At 42.1% G+C, this 25814-nt stretch overlaps 1 protein-coding gene across 1 annotated transcript in view; it reads left to right on the plus strand.

Moving 5' to 3' along the window:
* EGFLAM (EGF like, fibronectin type III and laminin G domains) overlaps positions 1-25814 on the plus strand; it is an 81353-nt gene that overhangs the window by 44660 nt on the left and 10879 nt on the right. Inside the window, exons 9-19 of the mRNA XM_017730189.1 lie at positions 2964-3079; positions 3318-3654; positions 6614-6714; positions 7945-8045; positions 9117-9261; positions 11440-11629; positions 15320-15445; positions 16169-16412; positions 20634-20745; positions 22337-22453; positions 24683-24863. Coding sequence (XP_017585678.1) covers positions 2964-3079; positions 3318-3654; positions 6614-6714; positions 7945-8045; positions 9117-9261; positions 11440-11629; positions 15320-15445; positions 16169-16412; positions 20634-20745; positions 22337-22453; positions 24683-24863 — 1770 coding nt within the window. The remainder of the gene's footprint in view (positions 1-2963; positions 3080-3317; positions 3655-6613; positions 6715-7944; positions 8046-9116; positions 9262-11439; positions 11630-15319; positions 15446-16168; positions 16413-20633; positions 20746-22336; positions 22454-24682; positions 24864-25814) is intronic.

Raw genomic sequence — 25814 nt, forward strand, 5'->3', positions numbered from 1 at the left:
ATCCCACAGGCAACAGCACCCCTCACACTGCTGCAGCAGTGGGTCACTGTTCCACAGGTGCAGTCCTTCAAGGACAGGCTGCTCCAGCCTGGGAGCTGGGCACTTGTCCCTGGGTCTCCTGTGGGCTTTCACCCTCTTCTCAGGCACCCACCTGCTCCAGGGTGGGCTCATCGATGGGCTGCAGGTGGATCTCTGCAACCCTGTGGACCTCCCTGGGCTGCAGGGGCACAGCTGCTTCACCATGGGCTGCACCGGGGGCTGAAGGGGAATCTTGGTGCTGGCACCTGGAGCAGCTCCTCCCCCTCCTCCTTCACTGACCTTGGTGTCTGCAGGGTTGTTCCTCTTGCATGTTCTCACCTACTCTTCTCTGGATGGAATTAAAACTGCCACAAACTTTGTTTTGACTTCTTCTTAAATACATTCTCACAGAGGCGTTACCACTGTTTCCAATCGGCCCAGCCTTGGCCAGCAGCACGTCCATCTTTTGAGCCACCAGGGATTGGCTCTGCCAGACACGGTAGAAGCATCTAGCAGCTTCTTAGAGAAGCCACCCCTGTAGCCCATCCTCCTACCAAAACCAGGCAAAGCAAAACCAACACAACTGCAAATCATATTTGTAATGCATATATTCGTGGTTTTACACGCTGAAACTTTTGTAGAATGGCATATCTTACAGAATCACTGTTACCAAAGAAGGGGATTCTAATGCAGTGATGGGTAGAAGATGCAGCTTGACTAGGTGATCGTTCCTTCCACCTGAATAATTACTCTACTCTACTCTACTCTACTCTGCTTTATTCTCCCTAGCTTCCAACCTGGAGTAAAATTATTCTGGATGGTGATTAACCAGAGTGACTATAAAAGTGAATACTAGGAGTAAGAGGTTTTGTTTATGTTTTGATAGTACCTATTGTTTTCAATATGGTGAAATTCATTCCAGTGGTTGCAGGACTGGGACCAGTTCATAAATGTGCAGTCTAATTCTCTAATCCTTTGCCTGTGCATTCACAGTCAGTAGCAGAAATAATCTGGATGTAGTTTGTCCTGTTTGCCTCATCTTGTTACCAGTCATAGAGTTATCTGCTTAGCTCATTTGGTAGAACTCAGGGCTGAATACTTCTGTTTAATGTACAGATAAAATGTATTATTTACAGATTGACTAGGTATACATGTTAGAGTGAAAAGGCTTATACACATTTTGTCCCAGTCCAGCATGCTTTCTTGGTTGCAAGTGTGTATGCCTCATTACCTCTATGCATTTGCCTCTAATTTTTCTGTGTGCTGATGTAATGTGCAAAGCCCATTGATAAGTAACCCCTGCAGAGGATGTGGAGTGCAGCCAGTTAGTCAGCCAGGGCACACATTCATCTCCGGTGCACATATGTTAGATTTCATAACTGTCTGCCAGGACTTCTGGGTTGCAATCACAGCAAAGGAGGAGAGAGTACAAAAAGATTTAGGTAAGTACACTCCTGCCTGTATCAGTTTAGTGAAACATTTTTGCTATATTGTCCACTGATCTGGGAAATGGCTGATCCCAGTTAGACTGACTCAAACAGCACAATAGCACTGTGCCCACACTGCTCCTTCTGAAAGTCTGCTGAGCCTCGTTAACTTCACTGGCTTTATCGGATTGCTTAGTACTGGTAGTGAAGCTCTCACTACCATCAAGTGGCATTTTCTGACTCTCCTTTCTGCAGACAGTCACTGCCCAGCAAGACTTTGCATCTCTACATGTTGCAATGTAAAGGACCTGCTAACTGCCAGAAGATATGGACAGGTTACGGCTGCCAAAACACACAGGCAGCTGGGGTCAGCTTAGTAGAGAAACTCTGCAGGTTACCTATGCTGTTCTTAAGTCATGGCAAAATATTGCATGGAAAAGGCAGATACATGAATCTGTTGTTTTAATAGTTTAATGTTATCTGTTCTTAGCCTTGCTGAAATGATGAGTAACTGCAATGATGTGGTTGCTTTTACTATATTTCTTCATGACCTGGTGAACTTTAATAGCTAAAAAGCACGGACCATTGTTTAGGCAGAATTTGCTATGTAAAGTGCAGAAAAGTACAGGTATTTTCTATGAAATAGAAATGAGGATCCCCTTAATGGAACAGTTTAAACTGTCCATTTCCAGCCCAGAGTCCTTCAAAGCACGGTTCAGTGCTCTGGGGAGTGGCAGAAGTTGATTATGTACGTGAAAAACATATGGTCATAGAATCATGGAATATCCTGGGTTGGAAGGGATCAACAAGGATCATTGAGTCCAGCTCCTGACCCTGCACAGGATAGCCCCAATAATCCCACCATGTGCCTTGTCTGAGTGCTTCCTGAACTCTGTCAGGCTGGTGCTGTGACCGCTGCCCTGGGAAGCCTGTTCCAGTGCCCAACCACCCTCTGGGTGAAGATGTTTGTGCATGTTTCTTTTTTCAAGGTACTGAATTGGATTTTAAAAAATAGTCTAAGAATACATATAGGACGCTAATTTCAGGAACTTCGGAGTCAGAAGAGGTAGTTTAAGTCCTAAATAGAATGTATCCTAGCTGTGTGCATCTCTTTTGCTGTTCCTGTTTACATGGCTGCCAGTAAGGCAGATAAAAACTGTATTTCCTAAAGGGAAAAATTTGACCTAAAAACAATTAAGTCATTGAAATGTTGTCCATGCCGAAAAAATTTGATACCTTTTTCCTGGAAAAATGATGAATACAAGTCAGTTTGCAGAAGGAGAACTGAGTTTTGCCTGCTTTATTTGTTTAATCACCTAGTAAGTGACTAAATGAAGGTCTTCACTTTAAGTGTGTTTTAAGTTGGACAACATCTGCCATCTCCACACTTACATTGTCTGTTCAGGATGAAAATTAGCATCACTTCAGACTTAAGTGTTGTGAATCGGGGTGGGTGGTAAGATCTGAATTGCTGTGTGCAAACTCTGTGAACTGAATATGCCAGTTATGTCTTTTCAGGCTCTGAGGAGTTAGGAAGTGGAAGCTATGGGCATCAGTACATCACAGACACAGTGACTGGTGATGGTGATGGATTTGATATTGATGATTCAGACTACGACATTTATATAGAAGAGGTAAATGTCAGGATTTCTCTTTGGCACTTCTGTTTTCTTTATTTTACTGATGTTTTAAAGTGTCTGGTCCTGTCAGGAAGTTTAATATCTGATATTGTGTGCTCACATATAGTAATGTGGGCACTTCTTTTTCTTCATTGAGGGTGAGTTCGTTGCCTCAGATCTGTATCTTGAAAGGTATTAATTTCATTTCCCCATAGCATTTTAGATTTACTGAATTGGTGTTTCTTTGTTTCAGCTCAGACCACTTCCTGCTATTAAAGGAGGCAACAGAAAATTTCTGGTTGAAACTAAGGTCACACCAGGGTCTAGTTCCAGGCTCCTGTCACGGGTTCTCACCACCACTTCTGAACCCACTACTTCCACTCCTACCACCACACGCCCTTCAACCACAGTGAGGGCGACCACTGCGTGGGCAGCAAGGAGGGGCAGCATGTCCTCTGCTGCCCGCCTCTTTGACCTGTCCTGTGATGAGGCCGTGTGCTCTGCAGACAGCTTCTGCATCAACGACTATGACCGGGGCGGCTCACGCTGCCACTGCAACTTGGGCAAAGGAGGGGACATGTGTGAGGAAGGTAGGTTTCTGTGTGCCCACTGCTGCTGGCTGCTTTTTTGTCTGGGTCAAGGACAGAACCAACCAATGTGCACTTTGGGAATAGCCACCTGGATTTAGTGGATCTCTAAGGATAGGAGCAACTTCCAGCGGGAAGTCACAGCTCAGGCATCATCCCCTTTTCTTTTTTTTCCTCAGTGAGGTGGGAAAAAGTTATTCTTTAATAAAGCTGAATGCAGAACCTGTGTAAAGATGCACAGGGGAGGTTAATCCTCCCTCCCTCACCTAAGAGTCAGGCGATGACAGAGCAGGTATGTTGTTAATCACCCAGGTATGGCAGGATCCAATCATGGCACCCACAGCTGGAAGCTGAAGATATTCAACCCCTCTTTAACACTTGCCTTTTGGCAGCAGCTGAAGCCCAGAACCACCCCCATTTTCAGTGTGGTCCATCAGATGATGCCGGTCCCACAGCAGGGATGTGAGAGAGCTCCCACTGTAAAAATACCTCCAGAGGAGGCTTTTCACATGGTCTGCAGGTCTGCAGTGCAGCACTTATGTCAGGCAGGTTGGGGCAAGGGAGGAACAAAGTCTTATCCCCAGTTCAGAAAGCATGACCTGAAGGCTGGGCCAATGTGAGGAGGTGTGTTGGTCTCAGTCAGGACTTGCCATCCATCCCGTTGCCTTTTTCCAGGGCAGCTGAGCCATGGCAAGAGCTTGCTGAGATGAAGGAGGCTGTCCTGCTTCTTCCCTTGCTGCCTTCCTGTTCTTTCCCTCTAGAGACCTAAACTCACCCTTTCACAAGGTTAACAGTGAAGAGATCACCTGGTGAGCCAGTCCAGCTCCCTCTCCAGGCCCAAAGCAGGTCACTTTTTTCCCCCTGAAGTAATTTTTCTTCTGGTTTGGTAATCAAGGGGTCAGATGGACTCTGGGGCTCATTCGAAGAAAATGTCCCATTTGTTGTGGTGGTCCAGCTCCACCAGAACAAATGTGGTGGCTGTCCCTCCAGCTAAGAAAGAGCTGTGTTGTAACTGCTGGACTCTGTCTAGCAGGCTGCTGTGGCCTGAAAGCTCAGCGAGGGTTCCCTAGGGCCATGCGATTAATCGCATCCCGGAGTCCATTTCGGACAGCCCCGCGATCGGGCTCCAGCAGCCAGCAGTGTTACAACGCAGTGGATGGTAAAGAAGGTAGAGAAGGGTCTCTCATGAGGGACTGAGATGACTTTAATCACATCCTGTCCCCGCGACGTTCAGAGGTAGAGCGACAGCGTGGTCTGGGTGCGGGATGGTTTTGTCAGGGGCCCAGGGGCGGTCCCTGGGCGGGGTTGGGGTACAAGAACAAATAGGGAGAAACTGAGGGAGTGGCCAAGGCTGGGGGATGAACAGGGGGAACATGTGAAATAGGAAAAGCAGTGGATTAACAGATCCCCATAGAGCTGATTGTCCGTCCCACTGCATGCTGATCTGATCTGCCAAGACCCTGCCATGCAGCAGAGCATCGGGAACCCATGTTTCTTCTACAGGGTCACGTTAGACCTCGTGTTGCACAGTGTCATGCCTCAGGGATACAGACGCTGAAGGTGCTTTGTCTTCTCCAAACTGGAGTGCTGGAACAAAGAGAGCTCCTTCTGAAAACAATCTGTTGTGACTCAGCAACATGGAACAGCTGCAGATGTGATTTTAGGCCTTGATCAAGTGCAGAGAGTTGAGGATTTATTTGAACTGACATGGCCATATACAACTTGGAAAGCAGTCTGTTAACATCAGTCCAAACCCTTCATTTTTCACAGGGGAGTGTGTTATTCCAGACTAAGCATCATGTGCCAATACTCCTTTGTACTGAATTTATCTTCAGTAGCCAATATTGTTAAATAATATATTAATCTGAATGGAAAGTCAGCAGCTGAATTCACAGTCAACAGCTGCATGACACTCTGATCTGAAGTCAGTCAGTTCTGCTTGTGATCAGGACATGAGTTAATTGTTCTCTGCTGAAGTTGCATTCAGGTTTATAGCACCAATCCCCTTCACCTCAGCTTAAAATGTATGCATTGCAAGCAAAAACACTGAGAGAACTCTATCCAGATTCAAAAACTGAGTGAGAAAAACACACTCAGTATTCAAATAGCAAAGAGGAATAGGACTCCTCACCCTTCCTTCCTCATTAGGCTTAAATCCACTGCAAAAACTGCGTCTGTCCTCAGTGCTCCTTAGGAAAATTAGCTGCAAAGGTAATTTTACAGCTGACAGTGGCTAGCAGTAGGACATCTCTGATTTTCATTTTCTCTCAGGGTCAGGGTTTAACGTAAGACAGCAAAGAGTGAGGGTTTATAATGCCATTTGACAAGAGCAATAAGAAGAGCCACTGTTGCAGCCAGGGTTGGAAAGATGCCTGCGGGGACTCTCTTCTCCCCATCACTCCCTTTAGCTTCTGCCCTGAGCTGACTTTAGGGAAGTGCTGGAAGCTTCTGGGCTGTTATGAGACATCCAGTGATTCTCCAGATGCTGGATGCAGCAGCTATGGAGCAGCAGTGACTAATGCTGCCTAGAGTCTGGCCATATTTCCCACCTATATTTTTGTAATCCTGCAGAACAGAAAATTACTTTGTCCTCTCTTTGTTAAATAAGTTCTTAAAAGAAGATAAATATAAAGTTGATGGGTTCTGTCTTCTATAACAAGGATGAAAACCTGGAGAAATTTCCTCTGAACTCTCTGATTAAACTATTGGGCTTTACTTGGCCCTCAGTATCCTGTTTCTTTCCAAGTTCACCAGGTCCTTGGGAATAAAGGAATTAGCTGTAAAAAGTGGTGGGAGGACAAGGCAATAGGTTAACTGATTGTTGACTGCTGCTGACTAATGGTTGTCTCTGGGGGTACTCTGCCTTTCATTGCCACCTGATGTTACCTAGTACTAAATGTGTATATTGATCTTTATATGGAAGAAAACTGCTAAATAACATGCTTCCCTCTTTGCTTTTCAGACATTAGTATCCAGTATCCTCAGTTCTCTGGCCACTCATATATCACCTTTGAACCACTGAAAAAATCCTATCAGACATTTCAAATTACCCTTGAATTCAGGGTAAGTTTAAGCAATTCTCACATAGGCATTTTAAATTTTATTTACTTATTCTGATGCAGTGGACAACAGAACAAGCTTCAGTATAGCTTGTAGTGTAATTATGGCGAACCTGTGCATAGCCTTCATCTGCAGAGATCTGTCTTAACCTTCAGTGAATGTAAATGAAGTTTGTAAGCAGCTGAAGTGTTTTCATCCATTATTGGTAGGCACTGCGTGAGAGAATCCCTGGGACTAGTAATAGTGGTATTGTGGACTAGCAGCAATGTACGCTGGCAAGGTTATTGTCACATGGATATGGTACAGGCTGAAGAACACCCAGAATTTTTGTGAATTAGAGTTTGGAAACAGTATGCAGTATTTTTGTGGACAAGAAACTATGACCCTGTCATACTGAGCAAAACACTGCCCTATATGTAGAGTTCCTTTCCCACCCTGCAGGATTTAAGTGGACATTGTTTTCCACCTCTGAAATTTGGGACATGGGCTATTAATATATTCAGGATACATACAACTTAAAATGCAGGTCTAAAGTGGGGGTACATCCCATGCTGGCTAGTGTTAGTGCTGTTTGTTCATTATGGGCCAAACATGTAGGGCTGCCTCTAGGGAAGGTGGCTAAACTGCTGGATGCACCCCAACTCCCATATAAAGCAGACTCACCAGCCTCACAGTCTGGGAAGGAGACTGTCTTTGAAGCAGCAGCAGTGCGTTGCCTCAGTGGTGATCTTACCCTCCTCCGGCAATTTCATTTTAAAATGCAGGATGGCAGCAAAAAGCCACTGTGTCAGCTGCTGCACACATATGGAGAAATGCTGCCAGCACAGATTGTTTGGCTTGAGAAGTGTCAGTCTCAGGGAACAAGTGAAGTAGGGCGTATGTATTCATGTGCAGTGAGTCTGATGTGTCTACACTTACTGGGCTTGCTAGGACAGTCTTGCTAGACTTTTTACTCAGGAGTCTCATATGGGACATGTCTGACAGTCCTTAATACTTCCAGGCTTTTTTTCAGGTCTGGTAGTATCATACTTTAAGAGATGGTCTTAAATTGTTTAACCATTAAAGCAGTGATTTTCTAGGTTTTTCAAATGCAGGATTCAAAACTGATCAAACATTTTGTGATTCTGCGAGTTAAAAACTCAATCTGAAAAATGATGAAGAGTCCCCCACTGCTGCTTGCTTTTGTCTGCAATTGTGAGGCTTTGATTTTTCATGTTGACACAATGATTGCAGGCTGAATCCGAAGATGGTTTGCTGCTGTACTGTGGAGAAAATGAACATGGTCGTGGTGATTTTATGTCACTGGCAATTATCCGACGTAGCCTTCAGTTCAGGTAAAACCTCCATCCTAAATCTGATGTAAAGAGAAGGGGCTATTTCTGCCTCCTGGGACCGCTATATGTGATGAATATCTCCAGTGTCTTTGACTTGTGCCCCATATAATGCACAAAATGGACAGTATAATTTTATTTAAGAGTTCTTTAATACTTTTTTCTCTTATCCTTTAGTTTGTGAACATGTGCCCTGTTGAGCTCTTTTGTTTAGACCTCAGTGCAAAGGGAAAATGATCAGTTTTCTTTAAGGCATTTGTCTGGGGCTCACAGCTATGTTGCCAGAAATGCCAGTGAGACACTGTATTTGCCAAGCTGATGGTGTATTGATGGTATATTGAGTCAGTGTTTTTGCTTCACAGCAAAAGACTTGCAGATAATGTAGCAAAATAAAGGATATAATGCCAGCAAGGGGGCCAGGAACTTCACCTTATATACCTTGTTTAGATGAGACTTGCAGGTTTTTTTAAATGAAGATGGAGAGTGTTTCTTGCAGTCTGATAGATATGAAGCAAGTGAAAGAGTATTTCCAGGATCTCCTTACTTGTGAGGGTGAGTCCTTTGAAAATGGGGAATAACAAAGTGGGTGATGTGCCTTCGTTGTGTTTCTGTTCACCTGCACTGCATGACAATCAGGAAAAATGGCACATTTTGTGCACATTCAGCTCTCCTGGAGGTCTTCCTGTCAATCAGTGCTGAGTTTCATACAGACTAGTGGAGTTATTAATGTAGCACTTTCACCAGGGAGTTAGAAGAATTCCCAGGAGAAATTACTGTGATGTCAGGAACTCAGATTGTAATACCCTCCATCTGGAAACAGTTTCAGCTGTTGGCAAGCTTAGCAATGCACTTGGTATGGACAGAGAATGCAAAATCTTCTCCATGTTAGAAAGATAGATAATGAAGTTTGAAACTTGGAACAGATCATATGTTAGGCCTGCTGTCTAATTTTCCTGTGCTAATATGCAGTGTGGAACAGAGAGCGCAAAAAGAGTATTTGGAGTCTAAAACCAACTTTTGGTTATCTGGTTAATGTAAGATTGTCACCTTGCTCTCTCTGTCTCATGCTCCTAGGTTCAACTGTGGCACTGGAGTTGGAGTCATAACGAGTGAAAACAAAATCAAGCTGGGGAACTGGCACAGTGTCACATTGTTCAGAGATGGAGTGAATGGCTGGCTCAGGATGGACAACAATGCTCCAGTGACAGGAAAATCTCAGGTTGGTAATCCTGCCCCTGAGGCTCAATCTTGGGGTCTCTCAAGGTTATAATGACCTTTTTTTTCTTGCCACCAGAAGTCTGATCAGATTTGAAAGGTGCAGTTTTATTTATTGGTGTTAGGACATTTAGTGATCAGTGTACAGATTATTCTTCCAATTACGTTGTCTAGAAATCACAGAGATAAATAGCACAGGGCTGGATTCCATCACAGTTTCCCTGTTGTCCTCCATGTTTGCTCTGCTACTCTTCCGCTGCCCTATGCCAGTCTCAAATACAGGCTATTAGAAGTTTACTGGATTGTACAGCTGCTGCTGTCCCTGATTGCTTTCTTTTTCAAGCCTCAGAGAGCTGCTCTGCTTCCTCAGACACAAAAATTAGATGCATATGTGTATATGAGTATATATTTATGTATAATATGCATATATCCACACAAGGTTTGTATACAGAGGTGTAATTACATGCATATTCTGTGTTACAGTATGGATACTGCAACACGCGTGTCAATCAACGAGGCCTGTGGAAAAGGAATGTACATGGACCAATTCTTGCTAGATGTTTCAGAGATGTTTATTTCTCCAGCCGCATGGCCGGGGCTCTGCTGAGGAACTGTTCCAGTCACGGGACCCGAGGGTCCTTTGCCCACGCAGGGAACACAAAACAACCAATGGGAACGAGGCTGAGCAGGGGCAGGGAAACCCCGTGCCTCCCCCCAGGGCCCCTCTCCCAGGGCTACATGGCAGGGGGGAAGGGACCCCAACAATTCTGGACATAGATTTAAGCATAGTAATGGAGATAGACATTCTGCCCTGACTTTTGTTAACACCAGCAAGCTCATACAAGGCTGACAAGATAAAATATAATGGAGAAGGATGCCTTGACTTGCTCATCTGTTGCTGGGCCAGAAAACAAAATTAAGGCACTGGAAGGAAAGGCAGTTTCAAATTGTTTCAGATGTCTTTCCTTTGATGGCTGCTATTAGCATGCCATCCATAGCCCTGAAAGAAAGCAGCTTCAGATGTCTTATTATTTTCCCTTTTCATGTGCAGGCACCGAAGGGAAAAATTGCAGTGCATTGAGTTCTCATCAGCTGGAAATGACAGAGGAAAGAATTTCAGTGTATCATGTGTTGCTGTTACCAGTGCTATGAGGCCATGCAAAGGGCAGATGTGAATCAGGAGAGATGCGCACAGTTTCTGCAGTGCACTGTGTGAGTGAACACCTGCAGACCCAATAACCTCAGCTTATTTAGCATGGCAAAATACAGGCTATGGGGATAGAATTTATTGTTATAAACACTATGGGAACAGGGCAGGGGTGAAAAATCCAGAAAGCTTTTAGGCTAGAGGTCGGGGCTGTCAGAAGCACAGGTTGGTAAAAACTGGCCCCGAATAACTGAGAATTTTGAGTGTTTTCTTCTAAAGGTCCGTGACTTTTGAAAGAACTGCTGAGTAGGAGGCAAAAGTCATATTTTGAGCAATTTGTGGAAGGAATTTTGACTCAGTTGGCTACAGTAGCATGGAGTTTGATTCAGTGATCCAAAAAGGTTGTGTTAGTTTTTCAAGTTTTTTGTTCCTTCCTGTGCACTGTAGCAATACTAGTAAACTTGTGTGTGTAGGTTTCTATAGGCTTGTTAAAGCCAAAAAATGAGATGGGCAGTAAATTTAGCAATGGCAAAGTGAGCAGAACCCTACTGAAGTTGTGATTTTACTGGCTTTTGCCTTTTCTTTGTTTTTATCCTTTTTATTTTTTTTTTTGTCATTTCATTATTATTCAATGCTAAACACTTGCTGGGTTCTGTCCAAAAGACAGTATCTCATTGGTCTCTGTCCCTCAGGGCTTAGGGTTTAGAAGAGAAGCAATTTTTGGCAAAAGGAAACGAAGGAATTGCAGCAAAAGACAGACCACACTTTCTCCTCAAAACAGTGATTTTTAGTCTTTTTTGTTGTGCTTTTAGTAGTTCATTTTATCATGATGGGATGCAGGTGAAAAAGGTTGATTTCAAATGGTGGACTGATTTGGGGGATGACTAATGGGAAGGAGTTACCAATGAACAACCCACATACTCCCTGCCACGATTCTTCATGGAGGAAAGAAGTTGATTGTCAACTACTGTGGCTTAATGAGTTGTCCTGTGTTGTATCTGTTACGCAGCATATTGCACTCTGCTCTCCCTTCAGGGCCAGTACAGCAAAATCACATTCCAGACTCCCTTCTACGTGGGCGGTGCTCCCGGCGTGTACTGGCTGGTCAGGGCCACCAGCACCAACCGCGGGTTCCAGGGCTGTGTCCAGTCACTGAGCATCAATGGAAAGATAATTGATATGAGACCCTGGCCATTAGGGAAAGCTCTCAGTGGTGCTGATGTGGGTAAGTGTAATGGTGTGGGATCTTTAATCCATGACTAACCCAGAGCTACCTTTTATGCTGCTGGAACAAATTGAGCGATGGTCCAGGTTTAAGAGGTAGAAGGTGTGATCTCTATTTTTGGCCTGGTTTTCCTCTGTTCCTTTGCACATTGCTCTTGCTGGGTCTATAGTAGAAAAGTTCACCACACTGCACAAGTAAGCCCTTTGTGGACACACTTCCTGTGCACAGTAAATAGTGAACCCATTTTCATGAGCAAACAGTAAGATCTGTGTTGCAGATATCATTACAACTGTGCTGGTATTTCTGCCAACATCTCTCAGGACACCTCTTCATGCCCCTGACTGACACAGTCATGTCATCAGAAATCAATTATGTGTATGCTGAGCTTGCATTTGAAACAATATGGGCCCAACTAAATGTGTTTTGCCTAAAGACATCATTGCACTTGTCCAAAGTAATACATGAATCTCTCAGCCCCACAGCAGTCCTGTGGCTGTTACAGAGGGCTTTCTGTGTTACACCCAATCACTGATGAAGCATATAGGCTTTCCTGTATGCCATCCTTTGTTTTGCTATCCAGAGTCATGGTATGATTTAAAAATAGCTTGGAATAAATACTTCCATCAGCTTTATGAAGTGTTATTGTAACATTATTTTCTATTCTCAGAGTAAAAGATGGAGAAGTCGGGAAGGTAATTAACTAGTCCTGTCTCATTTATTCATCTATTTCATCCATGTAATGGGCACTTGAAAAAAGGCAGGGCAACAAAATCCTTGCTTTAATGATCTCCCAGTCTAAATGGTTTAAGAATAAGAGTAAACCCAAGACAGAAGGCAAGTGGTAACAGCGAGAAATAGATTCCGTGTCGCTGGAATCTCCATGCCATGCCTCAGCCACAAAGTCATCTTTCTTCTCTTCTGTAGCTGTGCATTTGACATCCCAAGAAGGAAATTATGAGAAACTTCTTAAGAATTGCTCTGTATTCTCTAGATACCATGCCCAAAGTTCTGTGCAATATTGGGGTAAAACAGACTGTCCCAAGAAACAGTTGCTGAAAAGAGTAAGATTTTGGAAGCAGAGTGTAATTTCATAATAGAGTGAGAATCTATGGAATTTAGACAGATGAAAGCCCTGCTGAATTTTTCTGAGCCCTAATCTCTATTGCCTTTTAGGATGCAGCTAGCTTCATTCCCATCCACAAATGCTCCACATACTACTGCATTAACAATCAACATCAATGAAAATAAATGCTGTGCTCTGCCATGTGTGACTCGAAACTGACTGATAAAGCCTTACTGTCCTTGTGTGACTGCACACATTTATATGAAACTGTACCAGAAGAGACTTGCAAACAATAGGTCATGTAGGTTTAACTTTAAAAAATTGCAAGTAAACTCTGCTAGGATTTAGGGATGATTTTTGCCAGTCAGTCTCTTGAAGCTTTTTTCTGTTGGCACAGTGTATAAATCAGGGGTGCTGTGTACATGGATCACAGAACTGAGGCTGTGTGTACATGGATCACAGAACTGAGGCTGGGGAGGAGAGGGGTCCTTCCCTCCCTGTGCTCTCTCTTCTGGCCACAGCAGAGGTCCCACTGGACTGTGAGCTGAGGGACCAACAGAGGAGGCAGCAGCCATGGTTTGGAGTGGGCATGGCAGGACCCTGGACTCCTGCTGCAGTTTCCCTTCTTTTTCATCTGCCATTGCAGCCAAGCATATGCAGCCATCACACCTATGGTTTGCCTCTTCAGCAAAGTCACTTGTGCTGGCCCAAAGGCTGTGAAAAGTCACTGGGACACTGGGAGAGCAGCCTGTCCTTAAATACCAAGACTGTTCCAGTTCAAGCTGTTTCTCAAACCAGTGATCCTGTGACTGGTCCTGTTGCCGTTGTCTTCCTTGTTCTTTTCTGTTTCTCTGATCTGTTTGAACATACTGCCAACATTGATTAGCACTGCAGCAGATGCAGCAAAGATGAGCATTGTCTTGGTTTTCTGTTTGTGTCTTCTCACTTGATGCACAGAGATCCTTGTTTACACACATGTCTTGGATCTGTTTCCTTGCCTATAAAACACAGCTAGTGCTATTCTGTCAGTGTCATGATAATGGGTGAGTATATGAGGGATCTGAGCAACAAGATACCTGTCCTGCTTTGGTTCACTTGTGGCCATTACAGTGCAGACCAGAAGGGAAAAAGACAGCTCAATGTGCACTGCCAGCAGCCCTGATCCCATGGCTGGGCATGGGGAAGATGTAAGTGTCCGCTTCCATGGAGAAGGAGCCTTTTTTCCCCTCTCGGGGACTTGCGTGTTTTGTCTGTGCTCCTCAGGTTAGCTCTGGAGTCCTGTGTCATGGCTGCTGTACTCAGATCTTCCCTCCATACAATGAAAAATGGGCCTAGTAGGAGATTTGTAGATGTGCAATATGAGACAATCTAGTCTGGCAGAGTTGTACCAGATGACCTGTGAGTTGTCCTGAGTTAGTTAGAAAAGGTTATTTTCCACTGTGGACAGCAGAGTGATTAGGATGGACCAGCACATCAGCCATTTACATCTGCATACTTGTGTGTGGTTTTCTGGCGGTGGGATGGAAATTCAAACTGTAAAGCTGGTGCTGTACAAACACCAGTGTCTTTCTGAAGATGTGTGGAGACCTGCTCTGGAAACTGTGCTTGCAATCAGAGTGCTGTGTTTAAACAAAACAAAAAGGGCATATCCCCTTCTTGCAGTAGTTTTTCAAGACTTCTCTTAATCATCTCAAATTGCAACACTGTTGTCAGAGCTGTCTCATGAACCCTTTGTCATCTCAGAAGTGATGCTTAAATGTACCTCAAAATAAATGTGTAATTCTTAGTTTGCCACAAAACACTACGCCCCTCCAAATGGTGTGCTTACAGTTGTAAACCACCAAAGTCTTACTTGATCTTCTTAATGTGTACAATCAGTTTGTTACTATTGACAAGGAGAGAGTTACTTGATCAGAAAGTAAAATAAAGGAGAAAATGAATTCAACAAGAACTTCAATCAGATGTACATTTGATGGTTGCATAATCTGACTTTATAGATATCAGCTTTAAGGAGCAAATGAGAATTTATTTGTTCTAGAATTTCAGCTAAAATCCAGCAAGAAGAAATAATCTCCTTCTTACTTAAGTTGACGTGCCAGAATAGTAGAGATGCTTCTTAAAAAGCCCATATGTTGATGATGTGGATCCCTTTTAGTGTGGACAAGAGGGTTGACAACCTCATTTTGGATAATAAGATTAGTTGATGATGCTTAACACTTCCCATGCTCAGCATGGCATGAATTTACAGTGAACAAAGAAGCACTTAAGAGAATTGAAATTAAAAAAGGCATGGTGCTTGTAAACACTCTAGTGAAATTTGTGTTTTATGAGAAAGTAAATAGAAAGAAGAGCAGACAGTAAGTAATCCAGGGAATGATTGAAAGTTACATCTGTCATGGTTTGCTTGTAAGGGCTACTTTTTGCTATTTTTAAGGTCTCTTGCTGGTCTGATATTAAAAAAAAATACTCATAATCAAGCTCCCTTGTCTAAATTGCACACCATTTGACAAATTGGGAAAGAATCTAGACAGAAAAGCAAACTGCGTTGGTTAGTAGCAGTGATCAACAACCAAATAAATCTTTGACAAACTTCTCTGATAAATTAATGTTCTGACTCCTGTGTTTAGGTGAGTGTAGCAGTGGCATCTGTGATGAGGCAGCCTGCATCAACAGTGGCACCTGTACTGCAAGCAAAGCAGATTCTTACATTTGCCTTTGCCCTCTTGGATTTAAAGGTCATCATTGTGAGGAAGGTGAGTGGATGCTGGAATGCCTCTATTTCTTTCTGTGTGTTATTCAGTGTTTCAATGTGTTTTCCACTTAGAGACAGCTGAGGAGGTCTCATCCTGTTCCACTGACAGAAGAGAATACTTGTTACTTCATCTTTTTAAAGTCACATGCTGAAACCCTTCTCTTACTGCTTTGGAGCTACATCCAGCTTCTACATAATCTGTGATTCTCAAACCTCTTTGTTTATTTAAACTAACTGTACTTAAGCATCTCAAAATTCCTTTTCAGAAGTTAAAATAATGTACCACTCCACAGCTGCACATTAATTCTAAAAAAATACCCACTTTTCTTCTGACCAGTGTCAGTTGTATATTTTGAAATGTAAAGGACACAATGTCAATTTCCTGCTAAAATCATAGATACAAGTAGTAAAGTAAGTGCAGCATTATTTTCTATGCTGTAGAACTTTTCATGCTACCACCCACTGTATGCTTGCTAATTTGAAAAACACTATTATGAATCACTAAAGAAAAGGTACACAATGCTTTATAGTACAGATACATCCCTGGAAAAGGAAGGGATTAAGCAGTATTGGATAGGATTAAAAAGTATTTTTAATTTAGATGAAAAAAATGCAGGTTGTTTTGCTAAGGATTAGCTTTAAATATTTAACAAAAGGAACACTGGTTGGTAGGGGTCAGTCGTTTGAGCCTCAAGTGACTTGCTTATGATTTCTGGATTTCCAGCACTCACCTTGGCCATACCTCAGTTCAACGAATCCTTAAGATCATTTGCTAGCACACCCTGGCCCTTGGAACCACAGAATTACCTTTCCTTCATGGAGTTTGAGCTGACATTTCGTCCAGATTTAGAGACTGGTATCCTTTTGTACAGCTACGACACAGACAGCAAGGACTTCCTCTCCATTAACATGGTGGCTGGCTACATGGAGTTCAGGTTCGACTGTGGCTCGGGAACGGCTGTTATCAGGTATATGGTGTTGCTCATGTTTCCTTCCCCAAAGTGCCAGGGTGCTGATCGAGGAGAGGAGTGGACTGGAAAGACACACAGCCTAGGATGAGGTGTGCGAGCCCCTTGGTCTCTAGTGCCTACTTCTAAGGAAGTACAAAAGCACCAGAAATGTGGTCAAGGAGACATCAGTTTATGTTTCAAAGCTCTGTGCTTTATCGTACTGCAGATGTTACATTTGTGTCTGTATGGTACTGCAGTAATTCCCTTCTTGCCCCCGTGACATTGCACCATAGCTAATTAGGGGATCTGTAAATGTTTTATGCATATACTTCCTAGCCACAGGATTTCACGCTTGGGCACTTCTGTAAGCATCCTCCTTCCTGGTTTCCCATTCCAAGTGGTAGGTGCCAGGCTGGAGGTGGCACAGGAAGATACACCTCCAGGTCCCAACACTTCCTCACAGTGCTGTTTTCTGGGGGACCTGGGGCTAGTATTCAATTTATATAACATAAGCTGTCTAAAAGATAAAAATGTGGTTTAAACTGGTCACCCAGGTTCCCATACAGACCTTCTGAGAATGACTCATTGCATCCTAAAATTAATGTCTAGGAGGATGGAAGCAATGAAATGCCTCAAAAATGCTGTTCCCTCTCCCTGTGTAACTGAATGCCCAGTCGCTGGGCAACTGTTCCCGGGCTTTCTGAAAAGGCACTGGGCTGAACAGAGGCACTCAGTATCTTGGATATGGCCCAGGAGGCTGCCAGTTTGACCAGGCTGACCTGATATTTAGAAATGATCTATATAAAGCTTATGCAAAATGTGTACATTGTCTGCAAGTCTTGCATACCAATGATTCCTGTGGATGGACATCAGGAATTTTGACTCTAGTGTGATTAGGGGAAATGTACTGATTTTATACTGAATGAGAACTCAAGCAAACAAACCCATTCAGATGACAAAATGAGAGATGAAATTTCAAGGGAGCAAATGCAAAATAATGCACAAGCCTAACAATGCACAGCTGTGGAAAAACAGTTAGTGTTGTCAGACAGAGAAAGATCCAGGAGCCGTCATGGATAGTTCTGTGGAAGCAACAGCAGTCTGCTCAGAGACAAATACAGAAACCTAAGTACAATGCAGAGGACTATTAGGAATGGAATAAGGAAGACTGTCTCTGCTAAAGCCCACAATGCACCCTGTCTTGAAAACTTGCTGCTATTTTGGTCACTTCATTTCAAAAGAAATTAGCAAAATTTAAAAGAGTAGTTTTGAGATCCAGGAGAGGGAATGAAACAGCTTCCACAAAATACAGCAAGACCTTTCAACCTGGAAAAGAAAGAGTTTGGTGGAAGTATGATAGAGTTTTTTAAATGATGAATGACATGAAGATTAATGAGTATTCTGTATTTTTTCAATATGAAAAGAAAATAAGACTTTTTTCTTTGGGTTTGGGTTGTTTTTTTTTTCAGACAGCACATAAATAAGTTGTGGAAACTAATTGTCACAGCAAGTTACAGATGCCAAAACTATAAATAGGTTAAAAAAAATTGGACAAATTTGAAGAAAGATCCATTGAGGGAGATCAAACACAATTGTACGGATGCAGCCTCTGACTCAGGAAATTGCTAAATGACAAGTTGCCAGAAGCTGGGAGGATATATCAAAGGAAGAATCACTTCATATTTGCCCTATTCTATTCTCTTGCTGAAAAGTGGCAGAAATAGCTGATTTTGGAGACCTTTTCTCCAACTCAGAATAGCCCTTCGTACAAAAGCCTTCAATCTTTACTGATTGCAGCCTTCTAATTCCTGTTACTGGCAACCGTAAGATATAAAGCAGAAATTTTTTTCTTCCAAGAATGCTGTAGCACTTCAAAACACCTTGTACTAAAGTTTAATTGATATGTAGGGTTATAAAATGTGGCGAGAGCCGCAAGCATATGCCTGGGAGTGGAAACTGCCTCTTTCTGTTGGAAAGCAGAAGAACAAGCTGGATGCTAGCTAATGCCTGAACTACATGCACTGGAGGAAAAAGAGTGTGGTGAGATAGCAGAGTGGTGGGTGAGACTCGTGAGACCATCAGGCTCCATGAAAGTTGTCAGGTTGTCCTGTTAGCTCTTTTTTCTAGAAAAAATGTGCAACTTGCACCCTGTCATCAGCTCTGTCAGTGATTAAATAAGATAAATAGATTCCCTGTTTTTCATGCCTGCCTGGACAATGTCCACTTAAAAGTCTGTCTTCATCATACTGCTTCATGCCTACCCTTTGTCTTTAATGGAGGTGTAGCTCTGGTCATCCTGATACCTCTGCCATAGGACTACCAGGCTGTTAGATATTATAATATAATCAGAACACAGCCATAATGTCTTTATAATTAGGATGAGGCAAGCTTATCTCTGTATGTCAGCAGCAGCAGTAGGAGAGCTGTTGCTGGTGAAGGTTTGTTTTTCCTGATGTGTCCTGGGATGGAAGCAGCACAGTGTGCTCTGAGGGCTCCACAGGGAGAAGGGATGCTGAATGGGTGGACAGATGCAGAACCTGAGCACTGAACTATCTCAGAGGAATTTCCCTGGGATTCTCCTAGGCTGAGCATTCACAGGATTGTGATCTTCATGATCTGGTGTATTTTTTAAGCTTTGGTTTACATGGGACAAAGTAACCTCCCAGCACATGAAGAGGCAGGAGTGTTCAAACACTGGATGAAAGTGTTTCAAAACCCATGCTGGTTTCAAAAAACCCCTGTTTCCAAGAAATAGCTTGCAGCTCTGAAGTGATGACTCTGCTAGGCTTAATCATCCCTGTTTGTAATTAAATCTAGCAAAGCAGGAAGATTAGCATGATGATGGCCTAAGCAGCAGAGGAGATGATGTTTGTATTGCTTACAATGTAGCCAAATCTATCTGGTTCTTTTATATGTATACATTGACTTCTTCAAGGTGATTAGATTCCCTTAGCTATTGATTTAACCAAGATAGTTAAACCCTAAATGGTGCTACATAAGAATGAGGAGAAATGACTGGCATTGCTTGATGGTATTTTTTATGGAGGTTTTCTGAACAAAGTGTCATTCAGAAGTGTCAAGTAATATTGCCAGCATCATCAAAATAGATAAAAATGAACTTTAAGAAAGTTTAAAGTATCAAAAAAAAAATACGGCAGAAAGGTTTCAAAACTGATATTGATAGTTAAGAAAAAAAGAAATTGCTATGGTCACATTTTCAAAATTATGTAAGTTTTTAATCAGTATGTGTATCACTATTGACTCACTATTTCAAATTACATTTTTTTTCCATTTTTTTCATTTCAAAATGTGGGATATTTTTATTTTTAAATGTAAGTATCCTGAATATACAAAACATTATTTCATTCCCAGAACTTCTGTATTTTTTCACTGGAAGCTAGAAAGTCTTAGGGGTCCTAGATAACACGGTTCTGATTTTTCCAGCTTGCCTGGTCATCAAACACAAGTTTCCAGTCCTCCTGGAGGAAAGGCTGCAACATCTCATTTAGACATAAAATGCTTTAGCCAGTGTAGTAAAATGACATTTGAAAACAAGATACAAAGATCTACAGAACTTGTGAAGGGGAATGTGGTTTTGCCCTTCATACAGGCTGCTATTCGTATAAGTGCTGCGCCAGTAAAGATTGTAAGAACGGTTTTAAAATGCTTCCTTTGAGACTGGTGAATACTTTGCACAACTGGGGATTATTGTTCCTAGCCAAGATCTCATCACATCATTAGGGTCATATTCTAATTACTTCCGTTTTATGTATAGCATCCGGGCCGCACATGTGTGTGTGTAGATCTCAATGTAACAGGATGCGTAAATAGAACTGATAAGCCAACACAAAGTAGTTCTGTTTTAAAAGAGGATGAAGAATGTGGGGCTAGACCAACCATTAAGTGGGAAGCTTCTAGTGAAATGAGGATGTACAGCTGAGACAAAAATTCATCTTTGCATGTTATAAATGACTGGGCAGAAAAACTACCACAGAGGTAGCTAAAGTGTGTGCTGATGATAGCGTTTCATTTATAAATAAAAATAGAGTGCTTGTTATTTGCTCTGGAAATATGGTCTTTGCTCAGAAGATTGTTACTTCCTTATAAGGGAAGAATCATAGTGGCTGATACTTATTTTTTATTCAGAAAATCATCCCAGAGGACTTGACTTTTTAACATTATGGAGTATCAGAAAGGCACAGTGTTACGTGTTTGAAAATTTTCTTGCCCTTAAAACAGGAGTGAAGAACCTGTCAGTCTGGGTCATTGGCACGAATTACGAGTGTCCCGCACGGCAAAGAATGGTATCCTACAAGTGGACAAACAGAAGCCAGTGGAAGGGATGGCAGAGGTGAGCTTACGGCAGACTTGTCTTGAATGCAGCTGTTGAACTGTAAAATGATTGTGTGGTAGACTGCACAGCCTGCTCTCAAAGCTCTTGCTAGCTTAAAACAGTACACACATTAGGGCAACATTTTCTTAAGCCCAGAGCTGGGAATTTGTGCATAAGGTCTTCCCTCTGAGGACAAGGATCCCTGTAAAGTCAGGGATCCAGATGAAATCTGACTGTACCTGCTCCTGACATGTAACTGGACTCACATTTTTGTGTCTGCTTCATATATGTTCCTGAGGTTCTTTTCTTGGTACTTGTTGTGGCTAAGTCTGTTGAGCAATGTGTGCACTGTGAGAGGTGTAATTTAGAAAAGTATGATGCTGAAAAGTATGTGCCTAATCTTTTTTTAACCTCTTTTTTGAATATTGTCCTGGAAAGGTAGGCCACAAGAAAATTGTTTCTTTGTCATCTTCTTCTTGCAAAAATAATTTGCAGGCCAGAGTAGGAGCTGGAATAATCAGACAGTTGATGACTTGCTTTTTTTTCTTTGCTCACCAAGTGATCACAGTGAGTCAAATTTGTAATAAAGTGAAATTGTACTTGTACTGAGCAGGATATTCACTCTAAGCACTCAAATGCATGCACAGAGGTACATTTTCTATTTTGATAGAACCCGAGGCTAGACCTCCATAGAAAATGTCTTTTATTCTTTCCTAGTGGAGAGTGCAGACAGAAAACCAGACTCCAGATCCCATGGAAGAAAAATCCCATAGCAGAAAAATCCCATAGCAGGCTTTTCAGCAAACTGGGAAACTTTTATCAAAGCTTTGACTTTTCTTCAAAAATTTAAATAAACTGAAATTCCAGTTGTCTGTCAGGAAACAAATTGAGTGAGAAACATTTGACTGGAGCACTCAAGACTTCTTTAGATAGATGGGTTAAGATGAACAATCCCATTTTTTTCTTCTAAGTGCTGCAGTGCAGTGCTCCAGGAGGAGAGTGGCTGGGAGCAGCCAACCATGAAAGCACAGAAGCTTCTGCAGGACTGGAATTACACAGTTACTCTGTCTTGAGCTGTTAAATGTCTTTCAGTTTTCTCCAGGACCCTGAATATTCCCATCAGGTATCCTGAGCAACTGCTGCTGGTAATTAATGCAAACTCAGTGTTTCTTTCGTTTAGCCCCAGAACTTATAGTAGGTTATCTCTTAGATGTTGGAAACTGAATGAGTTTCTGTTGCATGAACTTTGCTCTGTTTTTTAGCTTTAAGAACCTCATGCTGGTTGTAGATTTACATCCTTGTACCTCAAGTCTTTGCAAATAAAGCTAATTGTGCAATCAGAAAACACAATGAGGCAGTTTCCTTTCTTTCCTCCTTCAGTATTGCCGTTTTGAAATACTTGAGATTTTTCAGCTACTTCTGACTGGGATAACATCAAGTCAGTTGAGAATGTCCTACAATGGCTTTTTTGATAGGACTGTACAAAGAAGAGGCATTGAAGTAAGCTGTAAGATCTAAAGTAGGGCTATAACAACTCATGTAGGCTAGTCTGAAGATACAAGCCTGGTTCCAGCTATTCTAATAAAATCTTATTCTATGTTTCTTGCAGGGGGCTTTTACACAGATTAAATGCAGCTCTGAAATATTTATTGGTGGAGTCCCTAATTATGATGATGTGAAGAAGAACTCTGGGATCCTCAGACCCTTCAGTGGGAGCATCCAGAAGGTGTGTGCCCAGAGAAACACACTGGGGGCATTAATTTCTGTTGCATCCAGTGCATGCTTTATGTGGAAACCTGCCCATATTCAGCTGGCAATAATCAAAATAATCTAGGATTTCACTTCAGGAACCCACCATGAAGTGGTTAAATTATTATTTCACAGTGAAAAGTCCACCTAGTGCATTCTTACACCACAATGGAGATGCATACCTTACTGCTCTCCCCTCTTACAATTTTATGTGGGGCACATGAATGGAGGAGCTGTTTTACATTGTTAGCAGACATTAGGGATGATGTTCCCATGTGGTCAGCTGAGCGTGAGTGCAGTTCCTTTCTAGATAATGTAAATTCATAATCAGTCCTAGTAAGTAATCCAATGAAAGTTCAAACTGAACTAACATTTTTCTTTCTAAACATACTTAAAATAGCTTGGATAAAGTTGGAAGGTTGGCCCTGAATCCTCACAGCTTTATAAGTGTGAATTATTGCATCAGATTAATGAAAAGAAATAACAAATAAACCCAAAATTTTAATAATAGTTTTAATTAAAAAAAATTTAAAACTCTCTAGTGGGTCATGTTAACAATTGCTCCACGACATAACAGTAATGGTAGGTCAGCGTAAGTGGTTTCATCACTTGATCTGACATTTTGTACTGTCTTTGTCAGCTGTCCAGCAGAAAACATGAAGTTAAGGAGAACTGAGGTAGTGAATAATAGTGATGGGAACAGGTCAGACACACGACATCATTGGGAAGGTAGATTTGACTAAACACAATCTATTTTGGGCTGCAAGATAGCCTAGTAGCAATGAATACAGGTTACAGTTACAAGGTGAGGTGTTGTAGCTAGAGTAAAGGCACTGATAAGGATTGGGAAATGCAGAGTGTGAGCACTTATCTCTATGATGTACTTAGCAAGGTGTATTTGTATTCTCAGAGGCATGAATGGGATGTCAAGGAAGAATGTTGCATGCCTTTTGGGCACTGGGAACGTTTAGTTGCCTGCTTCACACATAGTAGGATTTTGGAGAACTATAGAGATAGAGCTGCAAACATCACCAAGTACTGGAAAATGTGCAGCATATAGAAAGACCTAAGATCACAATCTATATAATTTAGTCAGATAAGGCTGAGAAGTGACTTTATTATGGCATTCTAGTTCCTGCACGAGGATGAGATTTCTTTGGATACATGGTGCTGGAATTGTGCAGAAAAAGATGTGGTGAGAAACAAGGGCTGGAAACGGAATATAAGTTTAAAACCAGAAACAAAAGACATGTTTTTGTGAGTGGAGACTTGTTAGCCTCTGGAATAATGTAGTCAAAATTTAGAAAGGAGCTGAAAACATAAGGGAGTCTTCCCTGGTCCATTACATGACAAGACTGGATGTTTTTCTGCTGTTGGAGTTGTGTTGTGCTTGATGAAACCCCTTCTCTGTGTAGGATCCCCTAGGGTGCATAGTCTGAATTATGCAGGAGCCAGAGCAACTATTACCTTTCTCAATTCTGGCCTTAAAATCTATTGTTTGTTAAGATGTACTTATTTTGATGTAGCTGAGATCAGATGCTGTGCCCTCATGTAATCTCTCTTCCCGAGATGTCAGCTGAGATTATACCAATGTAGGTTTATTTTGGAGAACATATGCTCCTGACATACTGGAAAAATCCCAGCATTTAGCAGTTCTCTTCCATTTATATACAAACAGTTTTGTAAAGTCATTATTTATGTTTTTCATTCATCTTAACTCCAGCTTCTTTCCGATGAGATGAGATACTAGAAAGCAATAGTAAATATGAAAAACAAGCTGTTCTGCTTAGTATTTCTGTTGTCAACACTCATCTCCTGGGAGGTTTTCTGATCTCAGAAATGCTTTTCCTCAGCAGCGCTCATCTAATTTTACCATCCTAGCTGATGGTTCAGCTACAAAGTGTTGCACCAGTGTTCAGGCACAAGCCTGGTAAATTCCACACAGCTTCACCGCATACAGGAGTTGCCTAAGGCTGTTTCCCAAGACACAAAAGAGATTAATCTCCAGTGGACTGGGGGAGCAAAAGTGTGGGTTGGACCTCTGCAACTGGAAAACACACAAGAAATAGGATTTGGGCCAAGTTTTTAAAGTTACATTTCTCTGAAGTCTTTCAGAGGAATCTTCTAACTAGCAGGAGGATACTCTGAATGTGGGAGTTTTTACAATGTGTTTTCACACTTTTTTTTAATTTTTTTTAACACATAGATTATCTTGAATGACCGGACAATTGATGTGAAACAGGATTTCACTTTTGGAATCAACCTCGGCAATGCTGCCCACCCCTGTGTGACCTCACCATGTGCAAATGGAGGCACCTGCATTCCCAAGAAGGACAGCTATGAATGTGACTGTCCCCTGGGCTTTGATGGGCAACATTGCCAAAAAGGTAACAATGGCTGGATATCAACCCAGAGTTCTGGAGCTGATCAGAAAAATAAGGAAGATTTAGCATCTACAACCACTGCTGTACACATCCCTTTAAATAGAAACCCCAGAGGCCGGAGCTCCCCTTATATCTGTACACTTTCCCTGTATCTAGGGAAGAATTTGTTTAGTTATTTAGGAATGTAGTAACTGTTATCCCAGCACAAGGCTAGGATCCATAGATAGCAACCTGGTATCTGGTTGCTTGTGATGAACAACATTAAACAGTAACACTTCATACACCTCCTTAATTGTGCAGTGCTATACAGTAGGGGAATTTCTGCCAGGGTCCTCCAGCCAGCAGTTATGTTACATCCTGAAGCGTGAGCATGGATAACTCTTGTAATTTTATCCTCCATACAGCTGACAGCAAGCTCTGTTCTCACACACAGAAAGGTCTATTCCTGTTTTAGACACTGACTCCTCTGCTGGTAATTTCACCATCTGCAGAGATCTTGCTCTGGTGGGGTGAAGCAGACCACCAAGGAGGAAGACTCATCCACATGCACATTACTCTCTTTTCTTTGGAGCCACTGTAACAGTTCAAACTTTAGAGTCAGGAAAGTGATAAGATTGCATGGAAAGGGTTTAAAAAGTGTGCTTTGGGTTATTCCACTAGATGGAGACGTTTCACTTCTGTCAAGCTTGATCTTGAAAAACTCCTAGGGGAAGGTTTTGTAATGCAGCAGTAAACTCAGTTCAGAAGAGCTGGCTGACATTATTGTCTTCACCCACTGCTTCATTTCTCACAGGCATAAACTTCAAAGTTAAATGTAGTGGTTTTGGTTAAATTGTGATGAATAGATTGTCCTTTTCTTCAAAACAGACAATATCTTAGAACAAAAGTGTCGTATTAAAATACAATGCAAGAAACCCCTTTGCTTACGTAGTTGTGGTCTAACTAAGAGCTGAA

The sequence above is a fragment of the Corvus brachyrhynchos genome, unplaced genomic scaffold (assembly GCF_000691975.1).
Source record: "Corvus brachyrhynchos isolate BGI_N302 unplaced genomic scaffold, ASM69197v1 scaffold42, whole genome shotgun sequence".
Taxonomy (NCBI): Eukaryota; Metazoa; Chordata; class Aves; order Passeriformes; family Corvidae; genus Corvus; species Corvus brachyrhynchos.